The sequence below is a fragment of the Rattus norvegicus genome, chromosome 1 (genome assembly GCF_021556685.1).
Source record: "Rattus norvegicus strain SHRSP/BbbUtx chromosome 1, alternate assembly SHRSP_T2T, whole genome shotgun sequence".
Taxonomy (NCBI): Eukaryota; Metazoa; Chordata; class Mammalia; order Rodentia; family Muridae; genus Rattus; species Rattus norvegicus.
In genome coordinates, this window is record NC_141534.1 from 232,007,105 (window position 1) to 232,026,128 (window position 19,024).

The 19,024-nt window shown below is 41.3% G+C and overlaps 2 protein-coding genes across 10 annotated transcripts in view; one reads left to right on the forward strand and one right to left on the reverse strand.

The window, feature by feature from the left end:
* Positions 1-11,757, reverse strand: part of C1h9orf85 (similar to human chromosome 9 open reading frame 85) — a 62,178-nt gene extending 50,421 nt beyond the window's left edge. For 6 of the 8 annotated variants that reach the window (XM_087574995.1, XM_087574989.1, XM_087574988.1 and 3 more), the window contains exon 1: positions 10,864-11,056. In XM_087574995.1, the coding sequence (XP_087431121.1) occupies positions 10,864-10,895 (32 nt within the window). In that variant the 5' untranslated portion in view covers positions 10,896-11,056. 8 annotated transcript variants of the gene reach the window in all.
* Abhd17b (abhydrolase domain containing 17B, depalmitoylase) overlaps positions 11,441-19,024 on the forward strand; it is a gene marked incomplete at its 5' end in the record, with an annotated part of 34,737 nt that continues 27,153 nt past the window's right edge. The window contains 1 exon segment of one of the 2 annotated variants that reach the window (NM_001014028.2): positions 11,441-12,161. 2 annotated transcript variants of the gene reach the window in all.

Genomic DNA, 19,024 nt, shown 5'->3' on the forward strand with positions numbered 1-19,024 from the left:
GCTAGAAGATACTGTTCATGGGGTGTTAGAGATCAAACTTAGAGGACTTTGTGCTAGGCAAGCACCCTACAAACTGTGCTACATCCCCAGCTCCTCTCAGGGAGGTCTTTAAAGGATCTATAATAACTCATCAATAATAGAGAAACTATTACTGGGAGAAACATTAAGGGTGAATGGGTAATTAAGGAGTCTTGTGCCTTCAGATCATTAGATAGGCAAGAAAGGGTGAACTTAAGGTATAAAACAAGGGGACAGCCTTAAGGAATGCCCTACTTAACTTTAACTGTTAGCTTGGCATTAAGTGACTTGAGGAGAATGTCTCAATTGAAGAACTATTACCCAGATCAGCCCGGCCTATGAGCATGTCTTTTGAGGGCTAACCAGATTGTTAATAGATCTAGGAGAGCCCAAGCCTCTGTGAGTAGCACTAGTGCCTGGGCAAGTAGTCCCATGTCATAGAAGAAAGCTAGCAAAGTATGGCATCAGTGTATGAGCCAGCCAACAAGCAGCATTCCTCTGTGGTTTCTGCTTCAAGTTCCTGCTTACATACACGCCCTGACTTCTCTCTGTGATGAACTCTGACCTAGAAGCCAAATAAGTCCTTTCCTCCTTATATTGCTTTTGGTCAGAGCACTTTATCACAGCAAGAAAAATCAAACTAGAATAGGGAGAGACAAGCATTTTATCTTTGCAATAAGAAAGTATAATAAATAGGGATGGGTACAGGTAGTTTGTTAGACATGCTGGTAGAAAAATAGGTAGCTAGACCTGAGCAGGGTTAGACATATGGCAAGAAAGTGACACAAGGAGAAAGGACAAAGGAGCAGAATATGTCCTGACTGAGAAAACTCAGGTAAGGAGGGACATGGGGATACAAAGTACACTGACAAGTGAAGGATTAGCAGACAGGAATAGCCAGTGAGGCCAACAACAACAAAGAAGTGTATTTGAGGAAACAGGAAGGCATGTAAATAAATGGTAGTCATTTTTTTTTTTTAAGTTTCTGAGTAATCTGGGTGTGGTAGTATGATGGTTTGTATATGCTTGGCCCAGGGAGTAGCACTATTAGGAGGTGTGTCCTAGTTGGAGTAGGTGTGTCACTGTGGGCATGGGCTTAAGACACTCATCCTTGCTGCCTAGAAGTGAGTCCTCCACCAGCAGCCTTCACATGAAGATGTAGAACTCTCAGCTCCTCCTGCACCATGCCTGCCTGGATGCTGCCATGTTCCTGCCTTGATGATGATGTACTGAACCTCTGAACCTGTAAGCCAGCCCCAATTAAATGTTGTCCTTATAAGACTTGCCTTGGTCATGATGTCTGTCCATAGCAGTAAAACCCTAACCAAGACAGGTAGCACAGGCCTTTAATCCTAGCACTTGGGATACAGAGGCAGACATTATCTCTCTGAGTTCATGGCTAGCCTGGTTGGTCTACACAGTTTCAGGTCATAAAGAGGCACTGTCTATAGTAGAACAGTTTCCAGCATGGTAAAGGTTAGAGTCTGACCCTGAGAGTAGACTTCTGAGGGGTGGAGGTCTGAAGGCTGAGAAGTCAGATGCTGGAAGGATACCTATGCAATGATTACTAAGTATGATGAGAGGAACTGTGATGTGGAGTAAACCAGGCACTGGTGCAGAGATGTGTAGGTGGTGAGCCCAGACCTGGAGGGGCGCTAGTCTGACAGCACGTATTTTCCACTGCTACAGTTTTGATTGAGGAGGAAGTGACTAAAGCCGCAAATAGGAAAAAGGTGAAGAAGCTATGGGCCAAGAAATACATCTTCACTTGTGAGGTCCCTGGGTGGACAGTGTTCCCTGAAAGCACAAGGCAAGGAACGTAAAAGTTTATTTCAGCAATGTCTCTATTGAATGATGACAACTACACGTTCCTGAAGGCAGAGGAAGAACTATGGCGGGGTGCTGTAGGGTTGGAAGACCACACATGATTAGGATATGCATCAAATCAAGTGAAATTTGATCCCAGTGATTATAATGGAGCCAGCAACAGCAAATCACACACAAACTTCCTGATGGCTTAGCACCTTCTGAATACAGCAGAGCTCACAGATAGGAAGCACACACAGAGAACTCACTAGTACAGCACCTGCCCGCCATCCAGTTCCACTAGGCCCCATCTTTTAAAATCCCCAGTCTCACTCTTACACTGATGGATTAGGGTTCCTGTATGCGACTCTCTGAGGAACAGCACCTTCGCTGTAATGAGCTTTGACGATGGGGCTCATACATCTCTGCTCTGACCACAATCTCAGGGTCATGTTACAAACAAAAACACCAAGAAAAGAAAAACTGGTTTTGGTGGCTGAGGCTTGTAATCCAAGTTATTTAGCAGACTGAGGCAGAAGGAGCTGAAGTTCATGGCCTTGCTGGCTATATCTGTGAGACTGTCTCAAAATTTAATGGACAGAGTTGAGCAGATAAAAATCCCCAGTACAGAAGCAGAAACTCCGCACACAATCAAGGGCTTTGAAATGACTTGCCCTCTGAGTCTCATCTTACCTAATTAATGCACAGCCACATGCTAATTATGTAACTTTGGGGACACCATTCATTCCCCTAAGCCCTAATTTCCCAGTATGTAAAATGGAGTAATTATAGCATTTATCCCAAGGTCATTTTGAAGATTAGATAATGTGTAACAAGATGGTGTAACATAACACATTGAAGTATATAACTACCAGCCATTATTACTCTAAGTATATTTCCAATATTATCCCGATAGTAGGGCCTCAGACTTCCAATTTTCCTCTCCACATCATGATGACAATCAATTTCCAAAAGTGAGTTTGTTTCATAATTAGTCAATTCATTAGACATTTTATAAACCAAACTGTTCCATAGCCAAGGAATTTTTGGTCAATTATCTTTTCAAGTTCAAAGTTCAGTGCTTTTTGGGTTTTGCCCGTTTGTTGATAGCACATTGTAAGTGCACCTCTGGGTGGCTCAGTAACCGCTACACAGCCCTGCCTAGCCTAGAATTCATGGCACCCCTCTTGCTTCAGAAACTCCAAAAAATGCTCATCTCAGTGCTCGGCATGGAAGCAACTTACACTTTGCCCCCAACACAATGTCAGATTCAGTGCACAGTATTTCTAAAGCAACTTGATCATAAAATGATGCTGGAGGCCTAAAAATATACATGTTAAGAAAAGCTAAAACAATAATACTAATCATATATATAAAACAAACAGCAGTGTCTAGAGAACAGCATACGCTCTTCCTATTTCACTTATTACACCTTTCCACCCTTCAGATCTTTTTTTAAAAAAAGAAAATTTATATATATAATATATAATCATTTATATGTATAATATAATATAATATAATATATATACTAATTTATATACATATAATATCTTCAGACACACCAGAAGAGGGCATCAGAACCCATTACAGATGGTTGTGAGCCATCATGTACTGCCTGGGAATTGAACTCAGGACTTCTGGAAAAGCAGTCAGTGCTCTTAACCATTGAGTCATCTTTCCAACCCCCCACCCATTAGATCTTTTTTTTTCTTCCATTTTTTCTTTATTAACTTCAGTATTTATTTACATTTCCAATGTTATTCCCTTTCCCGATTTCCAGGCCAACATCCCCCTCCCCCTCCACCCCCCCCCCCCCCTTTTTTATGGGTGTTCCCCTCCCCATCCTCCCCGCATTGCCGCCCTCCCCCAACAATCACGTTCACTGGGGGTTCAGTCTTAGCAGGACCCAGGGCTTCCCCTTCCACTGGTGCTCTTACTAGGATATTCATTGCTACCTATGAGGTTGGAGCCCAGGGTCACTCCATGTATAGCCTTTGGGTAGTGGCTTAGTCCCTGGAAGCTCTGGTTGGTTGGCATTGCTGTTCATATGGGGTCTCAAATCCCTTCAAGCTCTTCCAGTCCTTTCTCTGATTCCTTCAACAGGGGTCCTATTCTCAGTTCAGTGGTTTGCTGCTGGCATTCGCCTATGTATTTGCTGTATTCTGGCTGTGTCTCTCAGAAGAGATCTACATCCTTCCTGTCGGTCTGCATTTCTTTGCTTCATCCATCTTGTCTAATTGGGTGGCTGTATATGTATGGGCCACATGTGGGGCAGGCTCTGAATGGGTGTTCCTTCTGTGTCTGTTTTAATCTTTGCCTCCCTATTCCCTGCCAAGGGTATTTATATTCCCCTTTTAAAGAAGGAGTGAAGCATTCACATTTTGATCATCCGTCTTGAGTTTCATGTGTTCTGTGCATCTAGGTAATTCAAGCATTTGGGCTAATAGCCATTTATCAATGAGTGCATACCATGTGTGTTTTTATGTGATTGGGTTACCTCACTCAGGATGATATTTTCCAGTTCCATTCATTTGCCTATGAATTTCATAAAGTCATTGTTTTTGATAGCTGAGTAATATTCCATTGTGTAGATGTACCACATTTTCTGTATCCACTCCTCTGTTGAAGGGCTTCTGGGTTCTTTCCAGCTTCTGGCTATAATAAATAAGGCTGCTATGAACATAGTGGAGCACGTGTCTTTGTTATATGTTGGGGCATCCTTTGGGTATATACCCAAGAGAGGTATAGCTGGGTCCTCAGGTAGTGCAATGTCCAATTTTCTGAGGAACCTCCAGACTGATTTCCAGAATGGTTGTACCAGTCTGCAATCCCACCAACAATGGGGGAGTGTTCCTCTTTCTCCACATTCTCACCAGCATTTGCTGTCACCTAAGTTTTTGATCTTAGCCATTCTCACTGGTGTGAGGTGAAATCTCAGGGTTGTTTTGATTTGCATTTCCCTTATGACTAAAGATGTTGAACATTTCTTTAGGTGTTTCTCAGCCATTCGGCATTCCTCAGCTGTGAATTCTTTGTTTAGCTCTGAACCCCATTTTTTAATAGGGTTATTTGTCTCCCTGCAGTCTAACTTCTTGAGTTCTTTGTATATTTTGGATATAAGCTCTCTATCTGTTATAGGGTTGGTAAAGATCTTTTCCCAATCTGTTGGTTGCCGTTTTGTCCTAACCACAGTGTCCTTTGCCTTACAGAAGCTTTGCAGTTTTATGAGATCCCACTTGTCGATTCTTTTTTTTTTTTTTTCCGGAGCTGGGGACCGAACCCAGGGCCTTGCGTTTGCTAGGCAAGCACTCTACCGCTGAGCTAAATCCCCAACCCCTCCATTTGTCCATTCTTGATCCTAGAGCATAAGCCATTGGTGCTTTGTTCAAGAAATTTTCTCCAGTGCCCATGTGTTCAAGATGCTTCCCTAGTTTTTCTTCTATTAGTTTGAGTGTATCTGGTTTGATGTGGAGGTCCTTGATCCACTTGGACTTAAGCTTTGTACAGGGTGATAAGCATGGATCGATCTGCATTCTTCTACATGTTGACCTCCAGTTGAACCAGCACCATTTGCTGAAAATGCTGTCTTTTTTCCATTGGATGGTTTTGGCTCCTTTGTCAAAAATCAAGTGACCATAGGTGTGTGGGTTCATTTCTGGGTCTTCAATTCTATTCCATTGGTCTATCTCTCTGTCTCTGTACCAATACCATGCAGTTTTTATCACTATTGCTCTCTAATACTGCTTGAGTTCAGGGATAGTGATTCCCCCTGAAGTCCTTTTATTGTTGAGGATAGCTTTAGCTATCCTGGGTTTTTTGTTATTCCAGATGAATTTACAAATTGTTCTGTCTAACTCTTTGAAGAATTGGATTGGTATTTTGATGGGGATTGCATTGAATCTGTAGATTGCTTTTGGTAAAATGGCCATTTTTACTATATTAATCCTGCCAATCCATGAGCATGGGAAATCTTTCCATCTTCTGAGGTCTTCTTCAATTTCTTTCTTCAGAGGCTTGAAGTTCTTATTGTACAGATCTTTTACTTGCTTGGTTAAAGTCACACCAAGGTACTTTATAGTATTTGGGACTATTATGAAGGGTGTCGTTTCCCTAATTTCTTTCTTGGCTTGTTTCTCTTTTGTGTAGAGGAAGGCTACTGATTTATTTGAGTTAATTTTATACCCAGCCACTTTGCTGAAGGTGTTTATCAGGTTTAGTGTTTCTCTGGTGGAACTTTTGGGATCACTTAAATATACTATCATATCGTCTGCAAATAGTGATATTTTGACTTCTTCTTTTCCGATCTGTATCCCCTTGACCTCCTTTTGTTGTCTGATTGCTCTGGCTAGAACTTCAAGAACTATATTGAATAAGTAGGGAGAGAGTGGGCAGCCTTGTCTAGTCCCTGATTTTAGTGGGATTGCTTCAAGTTTCTCTCCATTTAGTTGAATGTTAGCAACTGGTTTGCTGTATATGGCTTTTACTATGTTTAGGTATGGGCCTTGAATTCCTATTCTTTCCAGGACTTTTACCATAAAGGGGTGTTGAATTTTGTCAAATGCTTTCTCAGCATCTAATGAAATGATCATGTGGTTTTGTTCTTTCAGTTTGTTTATATAATGGATCATGTTGATGGTTTTCTGTATATTAAACCATCCCTGCATGCCTGGGATGAAGCCTACTTGATCATGGTGGATGATTGTTTTGATGTGCTCTTGAATTCGGTTTGCCAGAATTTTATTGAGTATTTTTGTGTCGATATTCATAAGGGAAATTGGTCTGAAGTTCTCTTTCTTTGTTGGGTCTTTGTGTGGTTTAGGTATAAGAGTAATTGTGGCTTCATAGAAGGAATTTGGTAGTGCTCTGTTTCAATTTTGTGGAATAGTTTGGATAGTATTGGTATGAGGTCTTCTATGAAGGTCTGATAGAATTCTGCACTAAACCTGTCTGGACCTGGGCTCTTTTTGGTTGGGAGACCTTTAATGACTGCTTCTATTTCGTTAGGAGTTACACCCATTAGATCTTAATGGAACCTTACTTAACCTCTAAACTCATGACTTTCTTTCATAGCTCTTAGAGGCACAGGTACTGACACACTTGAAAGACTATTTGATTAATTTCTGTCACTTCTCCCTGTAAATGGTAAGCTTCAGTTAAAGTAGTGTATATACTGATATATATATATATATGTATATAGATATATATTTGTTAAAGTAGTGTGTGTGTATATATATACACATATACATAAGTATGTACACATACTATTTTAACTGAAGCTTATAATTTGCAGGGAGAAGTGACAGAAATATATATATATCCATACATACACATTTATGTATGTATGTATATATAATGCCCTTATCCCTAATCCCTCACCTCTAGCACAATATTTGATACAATACACAAAGTGACGTCTCAATATCTACCTCAAGCTAGCCTTAACCTCCGTCCTCTTGCCTAGCCACCAGCATGCTGGGGTAAGACGCATGTACCACCACTTCAAGCTTCAGCTCCTTTTATACACAGGGACTGCTGTGAAGAACTCAATTGTTTATTAAGTGAAAAGTGGTTAAATAAGTTACTCTACATTCGTATCATACAATGTTTTTTAAAGATTTATTTATTTATTGTATATGAGTATACTGTAGCTGTCTTCAGACACACCAGAAGAGGGCATCAGATCCCATTATAGATGGTTGGTAGCCACCATGTGGTTGCTGGGAATTGAACTCAGGACCTCTAGAAAGAACAGTCAGTGCTCTTAACCACTGAGCCATCTCACCAATGTTTTATAATGATTAAAAATCTTGAAATTAGCTGAGTGTGGGGGTCCAGGTTTGTTGATTCCAGCTATTGGGAGGCTGAGGCAAATCTGCCTAGATAACACAATGGGTTCTAGGCCAGGCTAGTAAACAGACTATCCTGATAACAATAAAAAAAAATTGTAGTTTATTACATGCATGCTATATCATACTTAGATATCTACAAACATATATAAAACTGTTAATAGTAACTACACCTGAACTGTAGGCCTGAGAAAAGTAATCTTTATGTTCTATTAACTTGGTACAGTGCTTTCAAAAACTATGCATTTCTTTTAATTAGTTAATCTAATTAATTTTCTTAGGCTCTGAGCAACTTTGAATACATATAGATTATCATATAATTACGCTTGTCTCATACTCGTATCTCTCTGTACTTTTATGCTTATTTAGTTTTTGAGATAGGGTCACTCTACATATCCCTGGCTGTTCTGGAACTCAGTATGTAGACCACATACTGATCCACATTCATTCCATTCTCTTAATTATGGGAAAAAAATCTACTCAGCCCTTTGTGGCGGGTAATGGTCTGAAACTCTCCACTCCATTCATACAACACAGTGCCCTCTAGAAAGGCCATATGTCTAGACAAGCCACTTGTATTTTGTTTTATTTTGGTTTTCAAGACAGGGTTTCTCTGTGTAGCCCTGGCTGTCATGGAACTCACTCTGTAGACCAGGGTGGCCTTGAACCTAGAGATCTGTCTGCCAGTGCTTCCTGAGTGCTGGGATTAAAGGCATGTGCACTACCTCCTGGCATGTCTTTATTTCTCAAGAATTTTTTAATGAACCATACAACCATCTTGACAGGATAAGAGCAGAGATAGTACTAACCCAGTATTATAGAGTAAAAACAACAGAACTAGTCTGAGGTCTCTCTTTTGCTAAAGCAGTCACATGAACTTCTGGGGAGATGAAGAAATAGGGCACCAACAACAGGACAAAGACACAATTCTCCCTGGGTCCAGTTCAGTGAACCAATGAGTGTAACTTTAATTACAACCTCTTACCATAAAATGGGCTTAACAAGGACAAATGCTGTGTGGCTATCCCACTGAAGAAAATGACTATGTCAGCATCCATCAATCAACCGTAGATAGCTTACACATACACTTGAGGGAAGATGATGCCTCTTAAGTCCCTCCCAACTCTGTGGCAGATTATTAATAGACCCAATCCTGTGCCTCACAGGTAATCACAGGTGCCAAGGGTTCAACAGGTCACTAACCATGTCATGCCCAGACGACAATGTTCCACATCATCATTACACACCATCTCCTCTCCAGAAAAGGAAGCAAACTCATCAAGACAGAATCAACAGTGCAGTCAGCTTAATGAGAAGAGATTTAAATCTATTTTGATCTCTTCCCCTTCTAAACCTGTAAACCAGTGACCATAAAGACAGGCCTCTTTTCAATAAGGTCAGAAAGTGGGAGGTTACAGAGTTTGGTATGAATACTTTACTGTTAGGTAATCCTCCTATCAAGCGAAAGCTCCTTCTGACTCTGTTGGCCATTTGGAAGACTAGAGCAAGCTTTTTATCTCTTAAAAAGTATATTCAAATATGAAAAAAGAAACACTTTATTTGCAAAAGCATCTATCGTAGCCAGGCATGGTGAGAAGACTGAGGCAGGAGAATCACTGCAAAGTGAATGTCGAGCCTAGTCTACATAATAAGAACCATTCTCAAAAGATTAAAAACAGGTAGAGGTGGAGTGGGAATAGGGGAAGGTTCCCTAACACTCCTTTATCTGTCCAGTCTTGAATTTAAAAACTGCCTTTAGACTAGAGAGCTGAGACAACCTGGGGCCCCAGTTTCCTTGCTCCTGGGAAAGGTCTCATTAGTGTATCTCACAATTAGATTTAAGTATGGTCTAGTCTTACTTCCAAGGCTCTCCACAGATTTTAAGATGGCTACAGGGGCAGTGAAAGGAAATTATACTTTACACTGCTGTTCGGGTCAAACTGTGGATTAATCCATTTTTCTTTACCAACTTTGATTCCATAATATTTTCTAAAATACAGGAAAAGAAGGTGTATGGACCCAGTGTCTGCTAACTCCATGCTCTGAGGGCCTAACTTAAAACATCTTTCTTTACTCTTCTTTACTGAACTGCCTTTCCTTTTAGCAACTGCTATTGAAATCTGTAATTACAGATCGATTTGTTTAATTACTGCCCACATTACTCAGAGAACTACAAGCTCCATAAAGGTAGAATCCATATTTTTTAACACTGTCTACCCAGGGTATAGAACCCTGCACATGAAAGGTAGTTATTAAACATCTGAGAAACAAAGAAAGAAAAATCGAGTACAAGTTACTATAAATAGATAGCATTTTAATGTTCTAATCAGCTGCTGACCACCTGTTATGTCTGTCCCAGAGTACTTACTCTTTTGTTAGCTTCAGAATAATCCTATCAGATTTCTCATTTGAAGCTAAAGTTCACAGAAATTACTAAATTACTTCAAGAAACAAACAGGAAATTTGAGCTCCTGTTTATGTAAATATTAACTTTATCTGATGTAAAGCTGGCCTCCATGATAACTAAAGCGGTTTATCTGTTCCCCACTCAGTTATGGGGAAGGAGATAGCTATCCACAGAAAATCACTAGTCATACATTATCTCATGTGACCTAAACAATCTGAGTTTTCTTCCAGTTTACACAAGTCCCGCGAAATTTAATAACTGTATAAACAGCAAGCAACTATTTTTACTCAAGTCAAACAGTTTGCTCTTACAATCTCAACACCAAAGTGAAATAACATTTTGTTGATGAGGGCAGTGACGATAAGATCGTACCATCTACAAACTTATGGGCTTGGGAGTTTTCGAAAAACAGTAGCTGCACAAACTTTGAGAAAAATTGCAAGAGACACTGGGGCGAGAGCTTTCATGTTCTTGTTGCATGGACGTGATCTAGATGGGGGCATCCAAGGGCTCAATCGCACCATCGGTACCTTAGGTTGGATGAATTCAGGCTGCCCTGTCCAGTCTTGGCACCACTAGTGAGATGTACTGACCATGAGATGTATTCACGGAATGGAGCCAAGCCAAAGAAAGGGCGTGGGAAGAATATTTTAGGCACGATTGCACTGCAGCCAAGACTAACTGGGCTGCAGTCCACGCTCGCCAACTCTTCTCCGTTTCTCTCTCTCTCCCCCTTCCAACCACTTTTTCCTGGGATGGTAGTCAGTACAACAGGCAGGGGCCTACCTTGGTCTGAACACTCTTATCAAACTTGTCATTTTTGAAGGTGAACGTATTCTGGTGCTTCTGAGGCCGGGACCGAGTCACGTTGCCTTTCTGGGAACTCATCACCAAAACACAAGCACCATAAGTTGGTGCAGCCCTTAAGTTACAGGAAAGGGAAAAGAAGTTCCCGCCCCAGGTTGAGACTATCGCCAGTGACCCGGAAGAAGTTCTTCTACTCCTTCCGTCCCAGCCCCAGGTTGGCCCACGTGACTCATTAGAGAGGTCACGCTCCGCTCTTCCCTACCGCGCATCCTCGACAGTCCCCTTCGCGGAAAACCTTCCTCAGACCCAAGGTGCAGGTCCAGCTTTCTTCGAATCTAGAACTCCCCCATTGGCTCGAACGCGGCTGTCTATCGCGGCGGAGGGGCGGAGATCCGTCGTTTCGATTGGCTCTTCTTTTCCGCAATCCCCGCCTCCTGCCGAACGCTCCCAACCTGTCTCCGGCTCCGTAGCGTAGCGACTCCGCTGCGCAGTTTGTGATTGGTGGAAGGTGGGCGAGGCCGGTGCACTGCCCGCCTGCAGTCCGGAGCCCGGGTCAGCTTCGGCGCCCTCCTCCAGTCAGTGACCAGCTCGAGCCGCGCTGTGCGCCGCTCGCCCCCCGCGGCCCTCCCAGCTCTCGCCTGCCGCGGCCGCGCGCTCCGCCGCCTGGCGGGCTTAGGAGGTGCCAAGGAAGGCGGGCTGCGGAGAAGGCAGCGCCGGCCCAGCGGTGCGGACGGCAACCACGGCCGCACGGGACCTCGGGCCGGAGAGCCCCGGCGGCGGCCGCCCCTCGCGCCGGGGCCGTTAGTCAGCAGAACGCGAACGCGCGTGAAGGGGCCACACGAAGCGCGCCCGGGCACCGCAGCTCTCATTCGCGTTCTCGCCTGGCCGGGCCGCGCGCGGAGTCGGCGGGCGGCGCCCCGCGGAGGACAGCGCGTTGGCGGCCGCGGCCGCCCAGCTGCAGGTGCGTGTGGCCCGGCTGCTGGGCCGTCGGGGGGTCGCCGCTCTGCGCTCGGGACCAGGCCCAGTGGCTCCGGAGCGGAGCAACCGAACAGAGACCCGCGCGTCCGGGAGGGAGGACCGCAAGATGGGGTCGGGCGCCGCTCCCCTCCCTGGACCTGGGCCACTTCGGGCCCTCGCTCTCGGCTCGGTGTCCTGGTCCCGGCAGCCTCGATTTTAGATGGAGTCCGCTCGGAGCTTGAGCAGGGTATCCCGCTCCGCCTGTCGCGGGAGCTGCTTTCGATGGCTTGAACTTAGATCATCTCTGAGAACTCAAGGAGGTTGGATTTGAATTGAAAGTTGGGGAGTTCTGTTTGAAATTGTATTTAATACTAAACCAGGAAAGTTGTGTCAAATTAGATTATAGTGTGTGGAGGACGCTGGGAGAGTAACCTCTCCCCGCTTCTTGGTTTTTTTTTTTTTTGTTTTTTTTTTTTTTTTTAAAGGAAAGAAAACGTTCAGAGCCTCAATCTTGGTGAGATTTTCTGTCGAAAGCAGAATATTTAGTTCCTTCAGTGGTGCTCTGATTTAAGGCAATATGAAGCAGATTTGGTAAGAAAGGATTAGAATAACGGGGCTCCGCGGAAAGGGTGACCTTTAAATTTTTTCTGAGTTTATGAACGATATTCCTTGTGCGGTCTGTAGTGCTTGATACCGAAGATAATTCATTTACATTTTTCAAGCCTTCAGTGTATAAAGACAATTTTGGACATCTTGGGCCAGTATTTGAAACCAGTAAGTCTTGAGTAGAACATCAGGTGCGGTTTGTGATTGACATTCATTTGTTTACATTAACAGGGATTTTCAACACTTAGAGAATTTGTGTGCATATGCTTGGCGCATGGATTCATTTGGGTAATATATCTACTGGTAGCCAATGCGGTATTTTGAATATCACCATTATTATCGGTGCCCATGCTTGTTACTAAATTTCATTTTGGGAGAAGTGGTAGTAGCATGAAAGGTGACGGTGTTGGAAGTTGAAAATGGATACAGTATCTGCTGTGCCTTCCTTACTGTTTCTGATCTAGGAGGAACTTAAGTAGCACCTTCGCCCGCCCGTATTTTGACCTCTCTTTTCTCCTACTCTAGTATTAATAAGGTTAATTGGCAAAGATGGGATTAGATTTTCAGCAGGCTAGGAAGCTTTAAATTTGTCCCTTGGTGTACAATACTCCGTTTGATTCGTGGCTTGTTTACTTGAGTACCATCGCTCGTTTTGCCTTGTGAATGAAACAACTGAAAAAGCAGGGTCCCCTCCCCCGACAGATGGACTTATTGAAAAGTACTAGAACAAGATAATGTTTTAGTAGCTTAAACTCCGTAGAATGAGGCAGTTGGTGCCTGGTACACATTCTATCACTGAATTGAACTACAACTCCAAGCATGAAGTTCTAGGCTTAATCAGTGTCCACATTAGTAATATAAAAATGTGCCACCTGCTTAGCACACACTGCTCTTTAGAGACCTCTGTTCCCTTCCTAGGATCCACACGGTGGCTTATAACCATTGCTAACTCTGTTCCAGGGGATCTGTCACCCTCATCTGATCTCCATGGACACCAGGCCTGGTACATATAACATGCAGGCAGACAAAACATTCATACACATAAAAAGAAATCTAAATCTCTTTCATTTAAAATTGTACCACCTGCTCAGTGTTTAGAGGTATTAATTGATAAGCTTGTGTGTGTGTGTGTTAAGATTGGTATTATAGCAGTGTTAACAAGGAAATTTAGGGTTTATTGACTTTGTTGGTTTATGTCACTAACACTCTTAAAAGTGGTTTTTCTTGTAATTCTCAAAATGATGTCTCCCTTTCCTTCCCCGTTAGGAATCTCTCTCTACTTTGCCTTGTCTACCCCAGCCTTGTGAGTGGGAAAAAATGACTTTCTGGCTTTTACATATTAAGTAAATAAAAAAGAGAAAGGAATTACTTAAATAACCTAAAGTTAGTAAGAACTGAGACTTGAGCCCACATCTTTTGACTTGTCTTCAGTTCTTGGTGTTGAAGCAGACTTTGGTGCCATGTCTCTACTCAGTCTTCTTTAGTCTCTGTAAAATTGCAGTGTAGCAGTTTCAATTTGGTGCCAAAATTTAATGAGGATTCGTGTACCTTTCACCTAATGGAAGAAATACAACTGCAAATCAAAAGGATACTTTCCTTATGTCTTGGTCAATTCTCCCAAATGCTACTCTTTTCTCCCACACCAACTGTTAACCTTAAATTGTCATGGCTCCTTCTGTCATGGTTCATATAAACAGCATCTAGGTCCCTGAACACTGTGTGTGTGTGTGTGGGGTGGGGGGTGATGGTCTTAAATTTATTTGAGCGTGATGTTTAAGTCTTTCTGTAGCTTGTATTCTCAATCTGGCCAAGATTCATCCTATTTTTCCTGTATTTTTGTTTTCACTGCCCTGTGGCTACATACAAATATTCTATGACCAAACTCTGTGCAGTCTCAAAATTATATTGCTTAGTGGTGACCTTGGAATCTTTCTGTAAGTATATTCTTGGATTTGCATAAGAAAATTGTCTGACAATAGGGTTCTGAAAATGTCTTGCTGTCTTGTCTTTTTAAGACAGAGAGAGATTCTCAGTAGCCCAAGCTGACCTTAAACTTGAGATTCTCAACTTCAGCCTCCCCATTGCTGGGATCAGAGGTGAGCACCACCGATACCAGCTTGTCTTCTCATATGTGTATTTAAACGTGTATGCAAGATATCACTAGCTGTTGATTCTTAACTCTATATCCTCTTTTTATAAAAAAAAAACTTGAACAGATTTTTTAGTGCTTTTAGTTAAAAACCAAAATAATTTGTGTTTCATAGGTCAGTACTGGAGCTGCTACACTCAGACCTTGCTCCTGTGCAGTGCTCTATCAGCAGCATCAGAAGCACCTGGGAGTTAGGGTCGCAGTGCCTCAGGTCCTAGCCCACTGGCTCAGATGTACAAGGTTAATGTGATTGCAGGGTTTGCATCCACACTAAACTCAGGATTACGAGAGTGAGGAGCTCTCGTAACATCACTGTCAGCACAGTTGCTGCCACTGTCCATTCTGATTGTTCTACTGAATTGCTTTCAGACACCAAAAGCAGCACTGTGGCAGACAAATGATCTTCTAAACTCTCAAACTTAACTCCTTGAAGTTTGAGCAAAGCAGCATACCCTCTTCCTTTTCCACAATAGAAAAATTATTTAATGTCATCATCTGTGCTAAAACAATATAACTAGACAATGAGTACATTTTTAGAAATATCTGACCTTGGAGTTAGTTTTGTTTTTCCTCTGGTTTCCCAGTGACTGTCCAGTGGAGAAGTTAAAACTCAGCAGCATTATCTTTTTCTAGTTTGTTTTGATCTTTTTTCCATTGGAGGGGTGTAGGGCTAGGGACTCACTGTGTATCCTAGGCTGGCCTTGAACTACTGATCTTCCACAGCCAAGTAAAAATCTAGTAACATTATTTTCATACAGGGAAAGTACTTCCCTCCCCTGGTTTTTAGGTTAGTGGTGCTTCATTCCAGATACCTGTAGGCCTACATTAAGAAAGATTACCCTAGTCCATAAATCTATGTTAGATCACAGGATAGGAGCTTCTCTTTATGAGATAACTGCCAATTTTCTGTTCAGATTGGTTGCACCAATAATGGATGAAATCAAGTTTTCCATTTTATTGATCCTTTAGACTTTAGTTTTTGCCTTTCCAAAAACAGATGGTACTTGATTCTAGTTTCACTCATATCTCCCAATTATTTGTATTGTTGGTAATGGTTTGATTTATTTTTCTTTGTTAGCCATATATTATTTTTCTGTTTTTTTTTTTCTTTCAATTTTACCCTGTTGATTTTCTGTGTAACAGATTGGGATCTTAAAGATACCTTCTTCCCCTCTTTAGCATGGCTTTCACTTTGAATACCATTTTACTAAGACTTTTTACAGTCCAGTGGTTTCCTTTATTTAATGTTTTAAAATGCAGTCTTACTCTGAAGCCTAGACTGGCCTCAGATTAATAACAGTCTTTGATTTAGCCTATCAAGTGCTGGAATTATCAGCACAGTGGTTCCAAATTTTTTATTTTAATATTAGATTTAATTATACTTTAATGTTTTCATTCTTAGTTGCTGTAAACAGTGCTGTCAGCTTTACAGAATCTAGAATCATTTGGGAGATGGACCTATGGGCATGCCTTAGGCGGGGGTCTCCTTGTTTGTGTTAATTGATACTGGAGGACTCATCCTACTTGGAAGTGACATCATTTCCAATACAGGGCTTTTGGACAGCTAAAATGGATACAGTGAATGAACTAAGCACCAGTGTACATTTCAACTCTGCTGTCAGACTGAATGAATGACAGTAGTTATCAAATTTTATTATTCTTCAAAGTTTTATTATTAATTTGTGTATGTATGTGTGTGCACGCTCCTGTCCATATGTATGCATATGGCTGTGGAGCAGTGTAACCAGCTGATTCACGCTCCCGACCCCTTGGCTTCCTACCCCAATGGGCTGCAATTAACTTTCTCACTTTAGCTGCTTTGTCAAGAATATTTATTACAGAAGAGTATCTAAGATCTGAAATTCTGCATTTTTATCCATAATAAGGGGATTGTAAATTTGTATTCATTGAAAGAAACTATCTTTTTATTGAAATTGACTTTTTAAAATATTAATATTCTTTTTTGACAAAGTGGTGATGGTCATTGGATTTAGTTAGTATCCCTCCCTCTATGGAAAATTAAAATTTGGCAACTCTCCTCCTGAAGATACCATTCAGTGGTAAAGAACACTTGCTGTTCTTCCAAAGGACCTGAGTGTGGGTTCAAGCACCCACATTGTGTGGCTTACAACTGCCTGTAGCTCACACACATACATACACAGATTAATAATAAAACTTTGAAGAATAATAAAATTTGATAACTATTGTCATTGCAATTGCATTTTTTTTTAAAGAAATTCTTGGAATTTACAATCATTGTGTTAGAGTACAGATTGAACATTCCTAATGGGAAATTTCAACTCCAAAGTGCACAACTTTTTGAGTACTGGCATAATGGTCAAAGGTTTTCAGATTTTTGAGTATTTTAGGATTTCTGACTTTGGGGTTAAGAATGCGTGGCTAGTAAAAAGTCTAAGAAAAATAATGTCAGAATAGATTTCTGGTCCTACTCACCTCTCAGGGAGTGCTCAAGCCATACGTGGGACGTGCGCTCCATCTGAGGCCCACATTCAGCTTCTAGATGTGTGACCATGGCAGGCACTCTGCCACTGATCATTACTTGAAGCCTCATTTCACAGTATGCTTTATAGGTTTTTTCATATTTTTTTCTTATTTTGGTTAGGGTTTTTCAAATGATACTCATAATTCCAGTCTTCTTTAGTAGAGTAAAATGTCAGAATAAATTAAAATATTTAAATGTAAGTTGGCTCAGATATGGGCCCTGTTTTGTTTCCTTGGGAACTATACATTTAAAAAAAAAAGCTTAAGTAAGTTCTTATGTGCAGATAAATAGGAAAGTGGGAGTGTGTCTACTGCATAGGCACTGCTCACTTTATAGGGTTGATTGTGGTGCTGAAGGGAGGCTTATGAACAAAATAGATGAAGATGCCTAACTTACTCCTAGAACTCAGCATCTAATTCAGTCTCAGCAAATAAAATGTCTAATAATATTAGAAAGTGATAGATATTTCAGAATAAGTAACACAGGGTCCAGGAGAACAAAGGAAGCTGTTCGATGCTCTAAATAGGATGGTCATATTAGGTTTCATTGAACAGGGGAGAATGAGCAATGCATGCAGTCACTGATGGCATTAACTATGCAGATCTTAGCAGAATCTAGTAAGAGTAGACAGAATAGTCTTTGCATTAGGCCTGTGTGCCTGGCTTTGAAGTTGTATAGCTTAGAAAAGTTAATTAACTTAAAAACTTACAGTATGGTTTTCTCATGTATAAAAGTATAACAATGTAAGAAAAGTATTATTAAGATCAAGAGATAAGTAAAATAACCCCACTTTATTCTCACATGGAACTCTGTACTTTGTTTTCACAGTATATGTCACAGCTTGTAATTATCTGCCTCACGGTTTGATAAAGCTTATCTCACCCCTTCTGAAATATTGATGGGAAGAACCAGTTAGTACAGTACTGTTTCATTAACAGACACTCAGAGACAACCTTTAAACCTTTTTCCATTTAGAAGTTGTCTGTTGAAGGTTTGTGGAGAGTGTTTTGTTTATACAGTCTCTTTGAATTAGAGCTTTAGACTGTGTACAGGCGTTAGCTCATTAATCACCACACATCTCTGTGATGAAAGTGGTAGGTATGTCTCATCCCGCACTTTAAAGGCACCGAGCCTGCTGAATCACAGTGACACAGAATCAAAGCCAATCTGGATCACAGATGACACTTGGTTCATTCTTCTGTCCACACCCCTACACACATACAATATTGCTAAAATTCATTTAAAAGCAAAAGTACACGAACCATAAATCATTAGATTTAGCCTTTGGAAATTTATGAGGAAGCATGGAATTAATATTCTAGTTATGACTTTGTTTTCACATTTTTCTCTTAGAGCTCCTCAAAATATCTGAAGTGGTGTCAAAAATAATCATAAGAGTTGCAAGCCTTTGTTCTTAAAAACAATTATCTCTGGACCTCAAGGAATTCTTTTTTGTATGGCTTTATGGATTTCAGATTTATTGAGGATATATAGTCACATGGAATGATAGGAGTTAGGCAATACATAATGGGGTTGGGGATATAGCTCAGGATAGATGGAGGGTCTTACTGGCCATGGCAAGGTCCTAGGTACAATCCCCAGCATTAGGGGGAAATGAATGTGGCATGTAGTTACTGTAGGTCAGGATGAAGAATTAAAGATAGAAACAACCTTCCCCCTATGACAAAACAAAAGCATATGCCTCCAGGAACAAAAATGGAATGCTGTTTATCAGTTGCAATAAAGTTGCTTGGCTTCTGAGTTTAGGGTGTCCTTAAGTATGCTTTGAAAACTGAGATAATGTGACATAGTTTGTGTAATAACCTCCAAAAAATTCTATCCCCAGATTGTGACCTAGATTTTGATTCTGATATTTTACACAGTGTACAGGTCGCTCTCTCTCCACTAGCCCCTGCCAAAAAATG